The sequence below is a fragment of the Rhamphochromis sp. 'chilingali' genome (assembly GCF_963969265.1).
Source record: "Rhamphochromis sp. 'chilingali' genome assembly, chromosome: 10".
NCBI classification, from domain to species: Eukaryota; Metazoa; Chordata; class Actinopteri; order Cichliformes; family Cichlidae; genus Rhamphochromis; species Rhamphochromis sp. 'chilingali'.
Window position 1 is genome coordinate 23,839,588 of NC_137937.1, and position 17,410 is coordinate 23,856,997.

Here is a 17,410-nt window from a genome sequence, read left to right on the forward strand (position 1 = left end):
ATTACTCTGAGATGGGAGGGTGTCTTTGTGGCATTGTCTGCTGATTGTTAACTATTGTTGTAGGGTGTGTCGATAAGATGCCAAAAACCACAGAGCGCTGCATGAGTAAAGTTCTTCATTCTGTTTTGGTTTATTTGAGGATTGTGATTTTAATGCATCACTATTGTTACATGGAGTGAAGGCCGCAATGACAGAAAACGTAACCTGTCATGTGTTTAATTTGGGAAAACTAGAGCTGGAGATCTAGAAACGTGCTTAGAAATCTTTCTTCTCCAATTCAAGTAATTCTTGATTTAAGTGAACATCTAAGCGGACAGTTATATAGAAGCAACGCCAGCTCACAGCAAAACGAACACTTTGCATTCAGCTCAGCAGCTCTCAGACTAATTGCAAAGCAAAGGGGAACTCAGATTAGGTGAGGTTTTGCTTCCTTTTTTGTAGGTAACCTCGCTTCATGAGCAGTTACTGATGAGTTTAGTCAAATGCCTGAGTGTCTGTTAGCTCTTTTGAGCCTATAATGTAATTTTATGTTAGATTATAGATGACAGCATGATTATAATAAAACAATGCTTCCAAAGGTAGTATTGAGTGAGTGTATATTTGACATTTTCAGCCCCTGTAAAGTCTGACAACAGGTTGTTTGCCCTTATTGTTAAATGAGAGAGGCGTTCTCAATCTGATTTAATCTGTCTAATTGGTTGTCTTAATCGGTTAGCCCAGAGTACTATGACCAGGTCAAATGGCTGTGTGGTGGGTTGAAAATCTAAAGCTACTAAACTGTTGGCTAATCTGAAAAGGAAGCGTTTGATACGGCTGGTGACCGCTGTGTCTTGACTTGCACGAACAGCTAGATGTGATCGAGGACAGACCCTAGCCTAATACGTGTGCGTGTGATATTAACGCCGTTGTTTGGCAGTACTATTTATTGACTTCCTCTCTCTCTTCTTTTTCTGTTTTATACGTTGCATTGAGTTAAATTGTAATTTAAAATTTGCATCACATTTAGAATATGAGAACATTTATTTTCAGGTAGGTGACACTAATAATACACCACTTCAGAGTGGAGAGTGTTAATGTAAGCTTATTAGGCAGAGATTGAAAACAAAACACTTCAGGAGCTCTTAGAGAGGTCGGCTCTTCAATAGTACAGGGACTGCATAGTCACTGTTACGCTTACTGAGTGCAAAAAAACAATGACAGGAGTATTTGCTCAAATGAAAGCCTTCCTTTATGACTCAAAAAGGGGAACTTTAGTCAGTTCCTACTAGCAGTGGGGCATTGTGTTTACTCAGAGACTCTCTTTGTAAGGTCATGTGAGGAACATTGTTGTAGGCTGACGCTCTAATTTTGTATTCTCAACAGCCAGTGCAGGTGAGAGGGTGAGCTATAGGCCAGGAAGTTATGGTTGGCCATGAGTTGTACTGGTGCTGTTATATTTTTTTTCCAAAATTCTGGTCTTTCCTATTTTGTTCTTTTCCATGTTGTGCTTTCAGTCAGTGGCTGATTTATTAGTGCTTGTGAAAGCTACATAGTAGTTTATAATGTATGGATAATCTGCACCACTGCAAACACATAGAGGTTCAGCGCGTAAAATCTATAAATCCATTACTGAATTTTTTTAGGGGCATTTTTTCCCCTTTATTTAATAGTGAGAGGAGAAAGACCAGGGGAACACACACACAGTGAACCACTAAAGAGCCACAGGTCATTTCAACCATATTGCGTATGGCTGAAGGTGATACTGGACGTCATTTCCTTACCCCTCCTAATTCAAGTGCAGAATCCTAGCTATGGTGGTCAATGTAGGATAAACAATTAAGTGAAGCTTGCTTCTGTGATACCGAGGTGAGCTTTGAGGATACGCTGAACTTTTCTGTTGTTAAGCGCAGAAAAACCTCTGTTAGCTGCTGTTAGCATCTGTTAGCTGCTGTTAGTCTCTGTTAATGAAACATTTTTTAAAGTTGAGATACTTAGTGGATAAAGTCTCGTATAATGTGGGAACGTAATTAAATTGTTTATTAGAAGGAAAGTGTATATTTATGAGTACAACATTCTTTTTTCTATCAAATGACCTTAAAAAATGAACTTACTGTATCTGTAAATAACTGTGCTAAGATTTGATCTTTTTCTAGTACATCCATACAAAAAAAAACCCCTGAAAGAGCGCTTAGGATATTTTGTAACTCTCTCTTCTTCACTTCTTTCCATTCTGTGTTTGTCTGGCTCTCCCCTTGGGTTAGGTCTGTCTGCACAATTTAGTTGTCAAGTAAATGTTAATTGCAATGTGTGAAATGTTAAACAGAAATCAACCCTCCAGGTCTCATAGCAGATCTAATAATAGTCACGTAAAAACTTTCTTTACATGCACTTCCAAGTGAAAATGACGTTTTGGGGCAATAAAGAGCCTTTTTTACTGTTTGATCTTATGAAATATGAGATGTATCAGAGCAGCAGTTTTTTTTGTGAGACACGCCAGATGACCTTAAAATAGGGATGCGCTAAAAGTGAAGTTCTCGGCTAGTATTGATGTTTTTAAAAAAACAATTTGTCCAGTAGCCGATGCCAAAACAGATGTTATTTTTTGGTTTTCTTGTTAGTTTAATCCACTTTTGTGCTAGAGAGAAACAAAGAAATTCTCATTATAAAAAAATAATTGAACTATTTTAAAGTCTTTCACCCCTTCATCCCTCCTGTCTTCAGACATTTAGCAAGCCCTGAATTGATGTGGCTCAACAGATGAACATCGACTGCTGCTAGCGCTGAATGTTATCTGACAGGCTGATGACAGACAAAAAGGCCTTTTACACCCAGAATACCTGCTTTACCGAATGAAAAATACTGCCTCTCATTCTGTGAGATCTCACACCTTTGTGAGAGTGTTAGATCCGTCTTTGTTCACATGTAATGATGTACAATATACAGAAGTACACTTCAGCTAAGCCCCTTCAGTATGCTGGGTGTATTCAGACTTGACAACCACTTTATTTGTATGGAATAAATGTGAAATCAGATTCTGTTTTTGCCTCTTTTGAGCTCTTTTGAGGCAGGTGTTTGATAAAATTTTTCCATTAGAGAAAGTTCACACATAGACAGTAGGAGAAATGGTGTAAACAACACTGTTTTGGTTTAAGGAGTCATTTCACATGCCCGATTTGGGAAAAATCTCTTAAGTATGACACTTTTTCCATATCAGAATGGGTAAAGATGCAGCAGGAACTTTAAGAGTGGGAAATGTGAGCAGTTTGTGCAGTTAAACTCCATTTTTGAAAAATAAAATTGTGCTCCAAGGGTTAATGGACCGGACTTTGAGAGTTCTTAGCCACATAAGGGTTTGGCACCAGAGAAGAAGTGGTGTATGCCATGCAGTATTCAGGAGTTGATGAATGGTTTATTTATTAAATGTTTCTGTCTGCTTGTTCTCTCAGAGTGGCCCACTGCCTCAGCTTTTAAATGGGTGAATCAGGCTCACGGCGATCAACTCTTGTTTCCCGCCTGCCAATCTTCCGCCGCAGCAGCAGCAAGAGGCAGGAGTCCCTTCCCTCCTCTCCATCTTCAGGCGGAGTGGGAAATGGCGTCCACACCTCCTCGCCTTCCAGCACCAACTCCAGCTCCGGCAGCACCGGGAAACGGCGGAGCCTGTTCCGCACGCCGTCTCTCAGCTTCGCAAGTAAACGGAACAGCGATCCACGTGTCCAGCCTATCAACCTCAACCTCACACCGCCGCTGACACAGGGCACCGATGCCAACGGAAATAATCAGCAGGCAATAAGCACGTCGGTGTCAACGGGGTTCAGCGATGGCGGCGGACGGCCCAAGTCACGCCACTCATTTGGATTTGGCAGCCACAAGCAAAAGAAAATCACACGCTCTCAGACTGAGGACTTTGACAAGGCTTCATCATCGTCCTCTACGACCAATCGAAATGTGTTCATCAACTGCATCAGCAGCTCGGGAACCAATGAGGGCGATGACTCCGGGATCCTCGATGACTACAGTGGCGGCAGTAACAACAACAGACGGTCATCACGCCAGAAGAAACAGCTGCTTCCGAAGTCTTTCTCAGCTCACCAACGCTTCTCCCGGACATCTGATCATCACAGGCCCCCTGAAGTGAAGCTGGAGCCTCCCAGCACCACCGCTACCATCACTCCAGGGGCAGGAGGGCTCACCCCAGGATCCTGGCCTGGTGAACTTGGTGCTGGTGGTGAGAGCTCACTCCAGTCCCCTATGATATCAGAGGATCGAACCACAGCGATCACTCCTTCCGAGTTCATTCCAATCACTGAAGACTCTGTATCTGAAGTAGATGCGCTGCCAGCTCCGAGCCCCGGATCGGGTTCAGCACCAGAACCGGCCTCTACACCAGGGGTAGATAAGGAAGCTGCTCCACCCGATCATCCACCTGTTCCAGAAAACTTCAGCGTGGCTGTCTCTACCTCCCAGGTATCATGTTTGTTTTGTTGAAGAAGGTTTAAAATCAAATGGGGTTAACCAGTATAGACTAACAATGAGTTTAATAACACATAACAGCTTTTATGATAAAAACACACCACATTTACTAAGTAATCGGTCTGCATGTAACCAAATAGACTTAAAAAGATCAAAAAATGTTAGGGCTTCAGGAATACAGCTGCAGTTGCCGTTAAATGCAAAAACAAGAACAAGCACAAAGGACGAGTATTTGTGACCACTGTTTGGAGTGTGTGAAATATGGAATAAAAGTTGAGCACCGGGCATAAAAAATCATTTTATTGAAAGAGCTTAGGCATGAAAAAGAAGACTAGTGCATGTCTGAATTCTGCCCTTCGCATTTCACACCTTTACGCTCACAACTTTTCCTCCTTCAAAGCATTTATTCAGAGATATTATTCTGTTTTACTGCCAGCTGAGGGAACTTCAAAAAATGAAACCATTCACTTTCCTTTATGGCTTTAGAGTAGTAAAGACTGCATTATTTTGCCTTCTAAACATGTGCACTTTGGTGCATGAGAACACAAACATCCACCTTTTAAATGCTAGCTGAAGGGCAATCTTCTGTATGTAAACTGTTAGCTTTTTGCTTCATTATCTTGCCAGTGAGAAATTTGAACTTTGCACATACTAAATAAAATGCCTTCTCCTCAGGTTTTCTTCACTCCTGCCCAATCAAGCACTGAAAAACCCTTACTCCCGGACACCAGCACAGCCAACAACACGGACTATGAAACTGCCGTTTCCGTCTCGGAGCCTGAGACGGCCGTACCCTGCCTACCTCTGCGGGAACAGTCACTGGAGGAGAGGAAGGAGAGGGAGGAGGAAAGGAAGGAAGCGAGGAAAGAGTTGTCAGCAGAGAAGAGGGAGGACTTGGACTTAGAGAGGAAGACAGGTTACCACACAGAGACCACAAGTGAGAGCGAGGCGTGCGTCGTACGCAGTGAGGGCTGCCACTCTAACCCTGAGCAGTCAGAGAGGAGGGCAAGAACCACGCGATCTTTTCAAGAAAGAGGAAGCTTCTGCGGCTGCCATGAACCCAGACCCTCTCACTTGAGGAAACCACACACAGGTATCAAATTCAAGCAAATGCTTGCAGGTAAATAACATATTTACATGCAAAGCCAAAGCCACGGGCATACAAATGTATACAGCCTATGTGGTCAGTGTGAGTCATAGAGCTGGGCTGATCCCATGATGTAAGAAACACACACCAAGAAAAAAATGTACACACGTTACGTTTGCTGGAAACTAAGCCTTTAACTTCACACATACACTTAGTTCACTTTGACACTTTCATCATCTTGTACTTCTTTCCACACTTTATGACTTAAACACACAGATTCACTGTACTGACTGGCATTTCCAAAACACCAGTGTAGGGTTTGGCAATAAAAGGCTCAAAACGATATCACAACATTTTAAGGGAACTTACGATCATGATTTTGATGACAGTTTACAAGATATAGAGAAAAAGCTACTGAACAACATTTTATCTGTAATTGCAGCGGCAGAGAGCAGCATTTATTACTGCAAACAAAATGAGGGCATTTTCTGTCCTCCTTTTCCAGCGAGTTACTGTCAGTGATGACAGACTACATAATTGAAAGTGTAAATCTGTTGCCACAAGGTGCCAGCAGAAGCAGCTTTACAGCACAATAGTGGTGAGACAGCAAACCAAATCAGTAATTTCATTCCACTGTTTGCTCGTCCTGTCACACCGAGCCATGCTTGGGGGAGTCATTTGTTTACTATTGGTTGCACATGACCAGTTGCTAGTATCTCCACGTCGTGTGGATTCTGATGGTGTGTTTTGGCCTCAAGTGGCGAAACACATTTGGTACTAAATCATCATCGTGAGAAGCTGACACATGGCTCTTGCTGTCAGATATGCCTGGGCTTGTCTTGTTTGGAATTGCTGTATTGATTGATATCATTGATATCATGATATGACACTCATTTCATGAAGCTTTCTACATGCTGTTCTTGAGCTAATCTGAAGGTCACATTAAGTTTGTAGCAACTGACTCTGCGCACTACGCACCTCAGCAGTCACTGAGCCCACTCTGTGATTTTATGTCGCCTACCACTTTATATATAACCTTCACTTTGTTATAATACCACTAATAGTTGACTGTCGAATACCGGAGTTGTTGCACAGGCTGGAATTCACCGAGCTCCTGAGAGCGACCCATTCTTTCACAAAGGTATTCAGAAGCAGTGTGTATGTTAGGTGCTTGATTTGTACACCTGTGACTATAAAGGTTATTGAAACACCTGAACTCAGTTATTTGGGTGGGTGCATAAATACTTATGGCAGTATAGCATACATCATATCAGGTCTTATTACCATCTTGTAGCCCTTACCTTTGACTCTTGCTGCTATCCTCTATCACAACTCACCCCTAACACCTTTGTCCGCCTACTCCACCCTGGCTGCACTCTTTTCTTCATCTCTGTTAAGCACCATTTGTTGCTTCGGATTTGCATGAGACAGGCGAAAGTACTTAAACTCATCTGACTTCACCCCTTCTGCTCATTGAATGGTCACTGTTACACCTGTCTCCTTCTCGTTCACAGACGTGTATTCTAACTTTCATTCCTCCTTTCTAGAGCATACCTCCACCCCACCTGTTTCTCTTCCACCTGCTACTTACTCTCAGGGGCAATCGCAATGTCATCAAACGTTATAGTCGATAGAGAATTCTGCGCTACTACTACAAACGAGGGCTCATCAGGCCCAATCCCTGATGTAATCCTACCCCACCTTAAACTCATCTGTCACTCCTAACATACACCTCATCACTGTCTCACTGTCCTCAAACATGTCGTGGACCTGCGTCACATGCTGATGCATGCAAACATATTGAACGTGAATCATTGTCGGATTCTAAATTGTTGTTTTTCCATGAAAAAATTTATGGCAACAGTATTATTGTATTATTGGAGATGTTCATTTGTAAGTATGATCTGAACAAATTGCTGTTAATATAGTCACTGTTACGTTTTCATCAAAAAAGATCCACATTCATCTCTGCTGAAATGAGTTTGACAGTAAACATTTATTATGAAGTTAAAGTGATGCTATGCTCCTGCTACTTCAGTGTTGTTTGGTTTTATTACTTCCCTATGCGTGATTGTACAAGTGTGAATTAGAATGCCAATAAAAATCTTGAGAGTTCATTATCAAGCCTATCAAAGAGATTCTCCCAGGAAGCTGATAAGTGGAGGTGCTGTAAATTGGCATAATCGAGATTTAAAATGATATTATTCTCATGTCTCACAGCTTGTTCCCACTTGATGATTGCAGACTACAAGATGATTTGTATTGACATACGGAGCATAATGCCTTTGCATTGTTTGCTTCCAAATTGTTTGCTAATTCAAAGTTGGGAGTGAGAATGTTTCCAGACAATAAACGAATTAGGGCTGGAAATCGGCAACATGAATTTCAAATCAGATTTGAAACTCGTGTGGCTGTCAGTCCTTCTTGCAGCAGCTCAGGCAGTTAATCTGGAAAAATCCTTTCAGTATATTAAATTAGTGGCAGCTGTGGACTGACTGAAACAGTAAGTGTCACATTGAAAGTGTTTTTCTTAAATAAAGCTGATTTGTTAATGCTATCCTTAATTCACCTCCAGCTGCTGCAACACAATGCGCACTTTCTTCTTGCCAGACTTTCTCTGGTAACAACAAAAAATGCCTACAAAACGGCTCTCTTGAGCAGCTGAGTGCTCAAGAGAGGCGAAGAAGAAAGGGTTGAGCGGTTGGTGACGACTATTGGGGTGATTTGTGACAGAAGGAATCCGCAAGAGTGAAAAGAAAGGTTTACAATATGGTACTGAGACCTACTATGATGTGTGGTTTGGCACTTACAACAAAGACAAGAAGCCGAGTTGAAGATGCTAAGATTTTTGTTAGGACTGACTGGAATGGAAAAGAAATGAGGAACAGCTGAGGTTGAGTGGTTTAGAGACAACGTTAGAGAGGCAAGGTTTAGACAGTTGGGACATGTGCAGAGGAAGTATAGTGGATATACTGGACACAGAATGCTGAATATGGAGCTCCCAGGCAGAAGGACAAGAGAAAGACCACAGAAGCGACAGAAGAGGATGTTAGAGATCGAGTGAGATGAAAGCAGACAATCTGCTGTGGCGAGACCTAAAGGCACCAGGCGATAGAAGAAGAAAATTTGAATCATTCAAACATGAAGTCCAGGGTTTCACTGGGAGGACTGTCTAAACTGTTTGATGAGGAATCAGAGGTCAGTTGCATACCGGCAGTACAGGCACTTTTGGCTGCTCCCTTATTTTCTTCGCCACAGCAGATGGATCCACTCGTTTGATTTGGTTCACACAATTTTATGCCAGATGCCATTTCTGATGCAGTCCTCTCTTTTATCCGGGCTTAGTGCTGGCATTATGTCGCCTTCTGACTGGATTTGTGTTTCCTCACGGTCTTGAACTGAGGATCTTTCACTTGTGAGACAAATGTGTTAACCACTGTAGCGCTAAATTGTTGTTTTGTTACCTTCACAGTTGAAACTGAAGAGACTGATAAGAAACTTGATAATCCACCGAGGTTTAGTCATGTTCAAAACGTTTCCTGTATAAAATGTGGGCATTGATACACTTTGATGATGCTCCCGATTTGCCTTTTTTCCCCCTTCTGTTAGAAACTCTAGAAGGACTGTAACCTTGATTATTGCAACTGTTCAAGGCATGCTGTTGTGCAGTCGAAACATGGCTTGATTGAAGGACTGTCTGCAAGCGAACACGTAACATGGTATTAATGGCCTATTTTAGCAACACACAGACACACACAGCATGTTGCAATCCCTCCTGAAGGAAAATAGCTGAATATTGATTTACACTTTGAGTTTCTGGCTTCCAGGCAGTGAGAACTACTGACAGACTATCACTGAGACAAATAAGCTCATCTGTTGACTCTACAAAAAAGGAATTTTTTGTGCAAACATTTGAACAGTCTACAATAAGGGTCCCAATGTGTTGTAACTCCATGTGTAGTTACAGATGCAATCATGGCACTTCTTCAGTGTTCTCATGTCTGCTTAGTTCTTGCATGAAGACTACCGACTTACATGACTGTTGTTTGCGCGTGTAAAGGTTCAGGTAACAGTGTGCAAGTGTAGCAAGAAATAAGGAAGATAAAATGGCTCATACAAAGTCTTGTTTTTGTGTGTCTGTGTGTCTCCTCTTGCTTAGTGACAGGATGTGGTATTGTCTCTCTGTTTTCACTTCAATCTTCTAGGAGATCAAAATAGAGCAATTATAACAATCTTTCATTTATCTGTCTAAGGAGTATTTCCCCTGAAAACAATAAATAGCATTTGACCAAAAGCAATATTGCTGAAAAGCTTTGTAAATGGAAGATTGAATGTCGTTTAAAATGCTGAATATATAAAACATTGTGATTTAGTTTCATGAAACAAAAGCCCCTTTCTAACAGGAAATAGGGCTGACTGCATTAGTAATACAATAAAACATGATTGTGGAATCACTGTTATAACAGTTTCACCTGAATACATTATTTCTCTCCATCTGTCTGATTGTGTAATTCTCTTTGTTTCATTCTTTCCTCCAGCCTCACTGTGCAGCAGTGCCAGCCCCTACCACGAGGTGATGCGGATGGAAAGACGTCTGCGCTCCTCGTCCGAGGGGGCTGGTGGTCCTCGTATTCATGGAAACCACAGAGAAGCCCCCGGCATGGAGGGATGTGGTCTGCTCAAACACAGAAACAACTCCTCATCGTCTAAACTCGGGAGCCTGGTAGGGCTTAAGCTTTCTGTGTTTGTTTGTGTGTTTATTCGACAGCAGTGCCCTTTGATGATTATGTCATCAGTAGTTGTTTGTGCACATTTGCGGTAAACTATTTTTTATTTATGTATATATTTTACATCAGCTAGTCATATATTTTTGTGAGGTTATAATACATAATAAAGCACAAAAGTGTAAAGAAAAAAAAAGTTAAAAATATATCATTTGTGTGTGTTTCTGTATATTTAAAGCACTTTTGTGCTTTATTATTTGTGTGGTATTGTGTTGCTTTATATCATGCATATATACTCATTTGTGTTGAGGTGTCTACGGGAGTTTTGCCTTTTTGGTCAGTGATGGAGGCACTTTATTAAATGCACGCATCTCAGATGAGATATTGGCCACACCACTCTGTTGGCCCTGCTTCAAAGAAATTCTCCTCAGAAACATAGCTAACATGAAGGGACAATTGATTTTATTGTGATAAATGCTGTAACAACCAATTGTGGAAACAGTGTTACAGGTATTTAAGGTGTTTTTATGCCTACGGTTTGTTTACTCTGGTATGGAGTTTGTGATTTTGTTTCTTTTCACACAGAAAATTCAAGCAAATCCAAAAGCATCACTACAAATCACGTGAACTAAATAAATACAGAAGGAGATAAAAAATGTAGTCCTTTGACCAAATTGTCAATAAGGCAACATACCAAGTGAGCTACTGGTTAATTTTGCAGGTAGTTGCTATAGTTTGTTCATGTCTATAATACTCTGCTGCATCCCAGAATGGGCCACATAGCTGGCTACAGGAAGGCGTTTAGCTCCAACTTTCAGCATACACACAGTAGTTGGATCGGATCAAAGTCGGATCACATTTATGCCAAAAACAAACCCCACTGGAGTTTATCTGGAACTGGACTCATACCACCTTCTCCAAAGCGTCTTGTTTTGATCCACACCTGAGTGGAATTACCACATTAACATCTGCACAAACAAACTACACTAAGGGTGGGGTATACTGGTGCTGAATAAAAGTTGTGCAGTTCTAAATGTAAAACGTTCACGCTGGCTAAAGTACCCTTAAAGAGGATACTTGTGGAAATGCTGCTGGGTTTGGTCACTTTCACTAACAACATCAAGTCATTATTAAAGTAGTGCTACGACTCTCTGACCTTACTTTTTGCCATTGCTGTGCAAACACAGCAATGGTGTAAACACTGTACTGCCTGTTCATACTGGCACGCCTACTCAGTGTACATGAAGGGTTATTTGAAATGCATTTACAGGCTTACTAGTACTACTTACTACTTAATTAAAAAAAAAAAAATTAAACCTTGTCTGGATGAAGATGGTTTGCTATTTAAAACCATGTTTTTAAATGATTACATTTAATTTCAACAATACACATAAAGATAATGAGGGGAAAAATACCCTCTTTAGTTGATTACTTGATTGTCATTTCAAGTATAAAATTGTGTCTCTTTTGAAAGGGAATAAAAAGAGAAGATGTAATTGGCCTCAATCATAGCCGACCACTAATGCAATGCCATTTAATATGTAATGTAATAAAGGATCCGGCCTAATCTCACTCAGTGCTCATGCCTCTGGCTATGCAAACACTAAATGTTCCAGCATGCCCTCAGCAATGCAGACATAGCTCTGTTTACTTTTTCAGCTTTGACTCAGAAAAAAAAGTTGTAAATTGTTGGTGTGATGGTATGTTGGTGGTGAGTAAGTGTCCTGATAATCTCAGGAAGTAACATTTTGAAATGAGACGCTGTTGAATCGACTGTAAATGAAATGGTGAATGCAGAAGTGTACACTGTAGAGGTGGAACAGTTTATTGAGGGTCACCACTTCTTTTTTTTAGCTGTACTTAACAAACGGATTAGGGAAAAGTGGTTCATCAACTCACAGATTATTACTAAGGGATCTACATGCTCAGCAAAGCTGGTTGTGTCATTTAAATGATGTTCAATTGGTACCCAAATGGGGCCCAAAGTGGGACAATAAAATATCCCCCCAACTCTTGATACTAGGCAGGATGGATCCATGATTTCATGCCTCAGTTTCCTGCTCTTAAACTGACAGGACGTGGCACCCGGAGTGGTCTTCTGCTGTTGTACATTCAGAGATGCTCTTCTGCATACCTGGCTTGTAACGAGTGTTTGTGTGAGTTACTGTTGCTTTCTTTATCAGCTAGAAGCAGTCCAGCTGATAAGAAGCCAGACGTCCTCTGACTTCTGGCATCAACAAGGCATTTTCACTCAGAGAACTGCATGCTCATTGGTTAGTTTCTCTTTTTTAGACCATTCTTTGTAAACACTATAGATGGCTGTATGGGAAATTGCCAATAGATCAGCAGTTTCACCGTGCCGATTTGAATATGGCAGGGTTACTGCACTCTAATTCTTGGTCGGTGAGTGCATGTCAGGTGTAGATGATGGTCTTGCAGTGTATTGCCAAATCCCTCATTGCTATGGTATTGTATCATACTATGAGGGATTGTGTGATTCCAACCCCTAATACAAGTCTTTTATACCTTACTCATTGCATCTGTCTCTGGACATGATGCACACTTCAGTAAAGATGAAGGAATGTCTTCTTTCCCTTTTCTTTGTATATAAAGGGCCCGTCAGGGGCCTGAGTCATGAAGGAAAGGTACGAGCCTGGGAGTGTGTATTATGCATCACCACTGTTACCGTCATGTAAATTTGTGGGGTAGCTGTTAGGTATATACCTAAGTGTGAGCTTTCTAATTAAATACAGAACTAAACTTAGTGAGGGCATGACTGGGATACAAATGGTTTGCTTATTGTTTATACGCATACTGTTCGGATGATTATGGTGGTAATGTGTTACAGAGCCTGTGGGATACAGTGATTATGCGACGCAAAACAGAGAACGGCTGAAGGATACAATACAAAAAACTAAAGATTTAGTTTGCAGTGACAAATGACTAATTTGTTAAATTTGCAAAGATAAACTGTGACGCGCCGCTGTGGACTGAAGCAAGCCGATGTTTGCTTGAGCCGTTTGGCGATTTCATTCCAGTAGTTATTGTTTTTTGATATCCCTCTGAGAAGCTGTGAGATATTTATTTTGTCACCATATTCAGTGTTGTTTGCTCATAAGTCTCTCAATGACAGCTGTGATAATACTGTGACAGTCTGACAATGATTACACTCAAAAGTGGCTGAAAAAAACATTCTTGGGGAATTGTCTCTTATCTCAGAGAACAAACAACTTTGAACATGGATTTTAGTTTGTAGTTTGATGGATATGTATATGGCAGAATTCACTTTACATTGACTGTTTTACTTATGTATATCAACTATCGACAGTCTCTTGATTGCTAGACAGTGTTGTAATACAGAGTGGCTCTTGTTTTCATATTTCTCAGTCTGATTGTTGCCTTGTGCAGGCTAGATAGCATAAATGGCACTTGTATTAATCATACACAGATAAGGATTCACTTCCTCTCCAAGACAGAATTTGTAATGACCACAAGCAGATGGTTTGGTTTGGGAATGAAAAACAGAGAGGATGTTCGCACATACTGGTGTTATATGCTCTCTTGGCCCCAAGACAGCACATAAAAGCAGTACCAAATATGATATACTTGAAAGTTCAAATCAAATGATTTTCTCTGAGGCTAATGCACAATGGTTATACTGCAGAGCCCTGACAGTAATGGTTTATGGAGAAAAGATCTTGCAACTTATACGCACCAATGACTAGATGAGCCAAAATGCTGCAAAATAAACACGAATTTAAGGTGGTTTTGAAGTATGCAGTTGTCACATTTAGTGTGTAGATTGTCGTGCAGAGGACCCGAGCACAGAACGCTGCAGGCAGAGCACTAAAGGAAATGTAAAACTTTATTGTGGATTATCAGAGTCCTAAACTACAAAACTGTGGACTGTAATTCAAGAAAGTACCAGGAAACACCTGAGCAAGCGAAGGACAGCTCACACGGAGAGTCACTCAACAGGACAAAGGACATAAGGAGGACTAGAGTGTATATAAACACAAGGACTGTTAGGGATAAGGGACAGGTACACACAGTCAGGGCAATCATGGGAGTCAGACACTAAGCAACATTCAAGGCAAGACAATACAGAAAACATATGCCAAATGAAACCCAAACAAGGCAAAGACACATAACTAAATGTGGACGTAAGAAGACTTGGACTAAACAAGAGGACAGATACAAGGAAACACTAGAGGACAAAGTCATAAACTTAGAAAAACAAGACAACTACACTCATGAAAATTAACAAGCTCAAAAGAGAAATTGAAATTCAACAACTAAACATTATAACAGTAATTCATCTTAACAGGCATCCAGACTCCATAAACACTAAACAGTAACCAGAATAACCAGGAAGTCGTGCTCAAGATACTGGAAATATAATAGAAAAACCAGGAGACTATAAAGAGCAGCGCTCAAGCAATACAAAACAACTGGCAATCACTGAGAACGTGATCCAAAACACCGAATCCTAACAGAGAAAATGAATACCAAGAAAACCACGAGATGACAACAGGAATCAAAAACATCTGTAACATCACAAGAAATCAAAACAAGAATCGACTGTTTAACAAAACTCAGACTTGAATATATTCACTCAGATAAGATAGACAAGTACCTGAGATCAAGGCAGCAGTAAATTATTGCATCATCATTATTATTATTATTATAAGTAAGGTTATTGTTGTTAATTAATTAGGTTTTATTTAACTGGTTGTCAGCACTTGAGAGGCTTTGGTGCGCATATTTTATTGAGACTGTTCTAATGTGTTGTTCAGTTATTGTAGTAGTAACAAAAAAAACAGTAAAAAAATGTGGTAAAACTTAACATTTAGAATTATTAAAAATTATGTTGAAACAAGCAAATCTAGTCAGCTGAATAAAGACAAGAATTAATAATGAATTTAAAAGAAAAAGTAACAAATTGCAATAGCTTTCTTTATATGTAAGTCTGACAGCTAGCTCATGAAAATTCAAATATATTCTTTATTATTTATTGCAAATTGAGAATGAGTAGTCTGTAATAATAATAATGATAATAATAATGATAATAATAATGATAAAAGCTATTTATATGGAAACAAACTGATCCTTGAATTAGTGCTCCATGGCAATTTCCCCCGACTGTACACGTCGCAGACCATGAAGATTTGATACTGGAAATAAATACTTGTTTCACTGTAAAGAGGATCTGAAAGCTGGTCTGATCGACACTTTTTCTCTGAGAAAGCCTCGTGTCAGAGTTGAAGTTGTTTTTTGTGTTGTTAAATTTGCCTGTGAGTTCCTGCTCTGACTTGTCAAAATGCTTGCAAACTTTCATCAGGCCTTCCAAGATGACCTGAAATAAATCTTAACCTGCAATATGTGATATCTTCTTAATCTTCTCGGAAAGATTTCATGCTTCCGAAGTTAGAAATGTAGCTCTGTCAGTCTAAGCCACGCGTTCGGAGCGAGTTTCTTACAGCGTCAGCGGTGCAAATATCTGGATTTGTTTCTCTTATCGAATCGCCCGTTGAATATGAAAACGTTTTACTCGGGTTGCTTCGGTCTTGGACGACTGGTGTTTCTGTATTGAGTGATGGCTGTTAGAAAATGTCAAATGTCAGGTGTTAAGTTGTGAAACAAGGTTTTTTTCCCCTCAAGTAGGTGTTATTCAACGGAAGTTTCACTGGACGTTCAATCCTTCATGCCCTCAGGCGCACTGTAAACACAACTGGCTGCGAATCGTCGACTCAGACAGAAAGGAAGTCATTTTTTACTCCATAAATATCTGCAGCCATAATACCTGGCTGCAAAGCCAAATTGCTCTGCTGCGATACTAATGCATTCACCACATTAAAGAAGTGAATAAATGTAATTTTCATAGACTGTATATGTGGTATTTTTTACAGAGTGCGAATGGAAACCTCTGGCTTTTTATGGACAGAGAGAATCTCTTGCTTCCTCTTATCCCTGTTTTGGATGTCATTCTGCTAGGCATTTAAGAGATGGAGCCATTTTTTGACGAGAGCAGAATCTGATATTATCTCTATTAACTCAAGGATTATACTCATTCAACTCACATTAGTGATGTAAAAAAGGTGACATCTCAGGCTTGTAAAATCGTATTAACACATTTCTGTGGTTGGAGGGGCACATTAAAATGGGTAATTTTGCTTCAAATGAAGTCTGTGAAGTCTGGCTCTTCATTTCTTTTCCCAATACCTTTTAGCTATTAGCTTTAATGCCTGAAATGAGGGCTTACGTGTTCAGGCGCATCACACTGAAATGCGTTCGGAGCTTTTTCTGATGTTTACCGCACCGCCATCCAGAGGGGGAAAGGAAAGGATAGAATTTTGACTGTTCATAAACACGTAACTGCTGCTTTGGAGAACATAAAGTCAACTGATTTGAAATTCAGAGGTGTGTTTAATGGTCAGGGATGCCACTGAGCTTTGAGGTTCAGATGGGAGGAGATCGATACAGAGTTGCTCGGAGGCAGTTTATGTCCAAACAACAGTGATGAGGGGTGAACAGAGATGGTTATTGGATTTTCTGATGCATTTTAATCTGTAGATGTTGTGCCAGACTGGTACTTGGTAGTTTGTGAATGCTGGTATTTCACTCTGGTTTTGGTTTGTAACTTTTTAGTGCACACAAGTTCAGGGAAGATATTTCTACCAGTACAACCAGGACAGGAATGCTACCCACTTACACTACATGTTGATGCAGAACTGCATTGACATGCAGGTTGTGATTTTCATTTGAGTCAACAGAGACCTGCTGATGATAAAAACATGTTCCCAGGGAGGTTGACATATATGAGTTTATGTAGAAGTGTCTCATAAATATTACATTAGCTGGTAAATAAAGCCTATAAGTACACTTCCTGTTAGGCAGGAATATGCAGTGTTTTAATACATGTATTTGCCACACTATACTTCTGTGTGTTTTTTTGCAGTGAATTTACCCATTTGTAACCATTGGATGGCAGTATTGACTTTTAAAATCCTGAACGTAAAGGAAACACATCTTACTGCGTCATTATAACCTCATAATGCCAAGAACATGGAAGCTTCTGCTGAAAGATTACAAGTGAATATCTGCTGTTAAGTGATGAAGCATGACTCACTGCGCTGCTGTGGCTATAGCT

General features: G+C 40.3%; 1 protein-coding gene across 1 annotated transcript in view; it reads left to right on the plus strand.

Annotated features, from left to right (window-relative positions):
• The window catches only part of ccser1 (coiled-coil serine-rich protein 1), a 135,721-nt gene that overhangs the window by 1,856 nt on the left and 116,455 nt on the right, over positions 1 to 17,410 (plus strand). The window contains exons 2-4 of the mRNA XM_080893181.1: positions 3,426 to 4,443; positions 5,125 to 5,542; positions 10,075 to 10,259. Coding sequence (XP_080749307.1) covers positions 3,451 to 4,443; positions 5,125 to 5,542; positions 10,075 to 10,259 — 1,596 coding nt within the window. The 5' untranslated portion in view covers positions 3,426 to 3,450. The remainder of the gene's footprint in view (positions 1 to 3,425; positions 4,444 to 5,124; positions 5,543 to 10,074; positions 10,260 to 17,410) is intronic.